The 4,508-nt window shown below is 39.2% G+C and overlaps 1 protein-coding gene across 1 annotated transcript; it reads right to left on the bottom strand.

The window, feature by feature from the left end:
* LOC141611968 (CBL-interacting serine/threonine-protein kinase 7-like) lies at nucleotides 1–2,076 on the bottom strand. The gene has a single exon (XM_074430642.1). The coding sequence runs from the start codon at nucleotides 1,952–1,954 to the stop codon at nucleotides 542–544; it is 1,413 nt and encodes a 470-aa protein (XP_074286743.1). The 5' UTR covers nucleotides 1,955–2,076; the 3' UTR covers nucleotides 1–541.
* Nucleotides 2,077–4,508: the final 2,432 nt, after the last annotated feature.

Here is a 4,508-nt window from a genome sequence, read left to right as displayed (position 1 = left end):
TATAAAAATTTTCCAATTATCATTATGAAATGGAAAGAGTATGTTACAAGGGAGAGATCGAAATCCGAAACCTATATACAATTTACAAGGCTTTACAACTTTCTTTGTGCCATGGCAAACATTCCAATTTTGCAATTTCCACATGGTTTTGTGTTTTCATTATCATTGCAAGGGGATCGTCATCATCATCATCATTCTAGCCTATCTAAATAATTCTACACAAACAAATTAAATACTACATTAATTGTCTGTGTATAATCTAATTAGCTCATACTCTAAAAAGAAAAGAAACTAAGCTCCCTATGAAACTAAGTCCTTTTCTTCCTTGCCGCTTTTATGTACACGATAATCCGCCATCCATCCATCCATCCATCCATCCATTTCTTTGTAGGAAGATCAACCATGTTACCATCCAATCTTTAATTTTCATAATCTTCCTTGATCATTTTTTTACCATGGTGGCGAACATCAACCCTTTTCGAATTCTTAACCATGTTATTATCATATATTTTACCATTTGGTAAAAGGTTCATTCATTTATTCATTCATTATGCCATGACACAACAATATCACTTAGCCCAACCTTAAGCTCTCCCCAATGAAGGTCTTCCTGGTCCCATCCAAGACCACCACCATCAACCACCTTAACCTCGACAACCATCACCTCGGACGCTACCTCGGTCACTGTGATGGACAAAACCAACCTCCCTTTACCCAACCAAACAGAAACACTCCCACCGCCAAAACCGGAACCGGAACCAGAACCGGAACCAGAACCAGAACCAGAACCAGAACCCCCTTTCTCCCTTGTCTCCACCTCATACCCCAATTTTTTCCCCACCTCCACAATCTTCTCAACCACCACCGCCTTCGACTCCCTCGTTGTAAACCTCTTTTCCCTCTTCCCCTTACCATCCACAGCCTCAAAAAGCCCGGACAAATTCAACCCGGACGACATTGATATAATCTCAAACGCGTTCATACTGGTGTTCTCCATGACAGAATTTTTCTCATGTTTTTTCTCCTCCAAGGATGCCATGTCACCTAAGGAGACGCTCCTAGGGTACACCAACCCTTGATTCTTAAGCCACCCGTCCTTCATAATCTCTTCAATACTCATCCGTGTATTCGGGTTCGGGTCAAGTAACCTTATTATCAACCCCTTAGCGGGTTTCGAAACCCACGTGGGAAACCTGAATTCCCTCTTATGCATCTTGCGGTACATGATCACCAAATTGGCATCGTCAAACGGTAAGTACCCGGTTAACAAAACAAACAATATTACCCCACATGACCACGCATCCGCCTTGGACCCATCATATCCGGCACGTGTCCTACCCACAATCTCAGGTGCAGCGAACGCGGGTGTCCCGCACGCGGTCTGCAACAAATTGTCCGTACTCAACGGGCTTTCGGCAACAGCGGAAAGCCCAAAGTCGGCCACCTTGATGTTACCTTCGTCGTCAAGCAATAAGTTTTGCGGCTTGACGTCACGATGGGCGACACCATTCTGGTGGCAATAACGAAGAGCGGAGACAAGCTGGGTAAAGTACCGCCGCGCTAGAGGCTCCGGAAAACGGTGATCAGCGCGGCGAGATAACTTACCGAAAAGATCACCACCTTTTGCCAACTCCATAACCAAATATATCTTATGTTTACTTGCCATGACTTCGTGAATACGAAGAACATTGGGATGGTCAAGTCGTCGCATGGCGGCGACTTCACCAACAATCTTGGGATATATCGCCGGATCGGTTTTGAGTTTGTCGATGACCTTGATGGCTACGGATTTGTTGTCTTTGAGGGAACGTGCGTGGTATACTTTGGCGAAATTGCCTCGGCCGAGGAGACGGCCGAGTTGGTACTTGCCTAAGACGGTCTTTTCGGCCGAAGGAATAGTTGTTTTTGAGACGGTTGATACCGGTTGCGGGGAATCGGCAATTGCGGCCGCCATTTGAGGAGTTGTTGTTGGGAAATTGTTGAAAGGAGATGTATTTGAAGGTGAAATGGAATGAACTGGACCGAACAACCCAAATTAAAGAGGTTGAGAAGGGACGGACAAGAAACAATGGTGTTATGCTGTCTCCTTTTATAACACGGCCTTACCTGGGGCCAGTCTTTTTCATTATGTCAATTTTTTATTTTTTATTAATTACGGTATCTTATATTATTGCTCTTTCATGTACGCATTTTACTTATTCATGGATTTTTTTTTCATAATTTTTCCATTACATGCCCTTTTTCTAAAACATCAAAGTCTCTCTTCTTCTCTTTTCCCTCACTAAAAACTAATCTAATCTTTACCAAAATCATCAATTATGCAAAACGTTTTGTAACTCAACACATTAAATAACTAATTATTCTAATTTCATCAATAATTCATCAATTTTCAAAATTAACTACATACAAATTTAATTAGGCAAAATTTTACAATTAGGGTTCATAAGTCATGGTTGGGGTGGTTGGCATTGGGGCATCTGGTCGTCGATGTAAGGGCAGGGTATGGTGGTTGTGCGGCTGAAATAGGGGAAAGATGGTGGTCGTGGGTTTAGGTAGGGGGAATAGTGCATGATGGCAGGTGTGCAATGATGGCAGTAGGGACGGGAGACGCGGTGGGTGGTAGGATCTGGGTGGCTCGCGTTTGAGGCAGGAGGGAAGAGGGGTGGTCTGATGGTGGCAGGGGAGGGAATGAAGGGGTTCCATTTGTTTTTATCTTTGTTAGTTTCTACTTTCTATGAGTGGTAGGTCTGGGAGGGTGGTGTATTGGGCGGTGGGCAGAGGAGGAGCAGTGAGACTGTGGTTGTTAGGATGGTGGTGGTGAATTAAGAACAAAAAAAATGGTAGTGAAATAATAAGGGTATAATGGTCATTTATATCCACGATTGAGTAAATCATGTCCATGAATGAGCATAACCCTTTTATATATGCACTAAATATATATAGTTTGTATTTCTTTAAAAAAAAAAATTACCCTATTAAATTATGTAGAAAAAAGAGCTTTATATTTATTGATTTATTTTCAACAATCTTGGATTCGATGATAACATTTTTGATAAAAATGTAGTGAATTAACGCAATTGCTAAATTCCGCACATCCTTTTACTAAATCTCACACACTTTGCCCTAATATTCCATAACTATCCTTCATCATTAAAAAAAAAAAAGCCTAAAAGGGTTTTCTCTTGTCTCTCTCACAAACCTAACCAATTAAATACTCCCTCCTATTCAGCATAGTGTTCCCCTTTTATTATAATACTCCTAACATATATTAGAGTAAGGGGAACATTAGGCTGAATAGGAGGGAGTAATTAATTAACAACTCGACAATTACGAATCGAATTCGCATATACCATATGTTATTCTTCGTTTTATCAACAACTTTATCACTACCGTCTTTAAATTGATTTAATTAATGTTCTTTAAAAAAAGGGCTTTTTTTTACAATTAGGGTTTGAATGAAGGTTGGACGAATTTGATTAAATAATATGCCAGTTAGTTGGATAGTCATTGATTATTATGTTAATTCAATTAAATTGGCAAACCATTTTGGTTATTGAAACATTAAAGCACCGAGTAGGATTATTGAGGCATTTGCAGACTCTTATTTTGATTATTGAAGCAAAATATTTGTCACAGCAATTGAAATGGCAGACACTTAATATTATGTTCATTATGTTGATTCCATTGAAATGCTTCAATAACCAAAATATATGCCAGATTTGGTTGCTGCAAATATTCATTGCAATCAACCACCATCGTCAGAGTACGAGGTTTGTCTTGTTGGCACAGAGTCCGTAGCAGGGAAGGGGAAGGACGAAGGAGAGAATGAGATTGTTTTTTTTTTTCTTTTGGGTTTTTCAATTTTTTCTCTGGTAAGTGTGAGAAGTGAGAGGGGCATTTTCGGAATAAGCGAAAAAAAATGTGTGGGATTTAGTAAAATGGTGTGCGGGATTTAGCAAGTCCCAAAAACGACATTTTCATATTAATACATACTACATTTTAACTCAGAATAATCCCAACTATTGGTCTCATTTTCACAAAATAGACGAAGCTAAATTTTTAACATGTTTTTTTTTTATAGAAAAACTGATACTCCTATAATACTAGCTAATCAACTTGCACTTAGATCAACTGGTAAGAGGTTGTTCTAACTTAACTAGAGGTCTCATGTTTGAGCTCTGGAAATGCAGCAGTGTCAAAACTCATGAGCGAGAGTTTTATCGCCCTAGTGGTCCTACCCGGCTTGAATCCGAACTAAATCGGATGGTTTACACAAAAAAAAAAACACTTACCATTTTCAAATCACAAATTCTTAACCCCATATTTGTCCGCTATTTAATAGAATTGAAAAAATTGATACATGGGTTTTGGTTTAATATACAAGGGTCGTTCATAATTTGGATTATTCATATTAGTAAATGCCTTTTTTTATTATTTGGTAGTGTATGTATATGTATATGTATATAGGTATAGGTATAGGTATAGGTATAGGTATATGTGGATGTATA

The sequence above is a fragment of the Silene latifolia genome, chromosome 11, assembly GCF_048544455.1.
Source record: "Silene latifolia isolate original U9 population chromosome 11, ASM4854445v1, whole genome shotgun sequence".
NCBI lineage: Eukaryota > Viridiplantae > Streptophyta > Magnoliopsida > Caryophyllales > Caryophyllaceae > Silene > Silene latifolia.
This window is presented reverse-complemented; position numbering and strand designations above follow the sequence as displayed.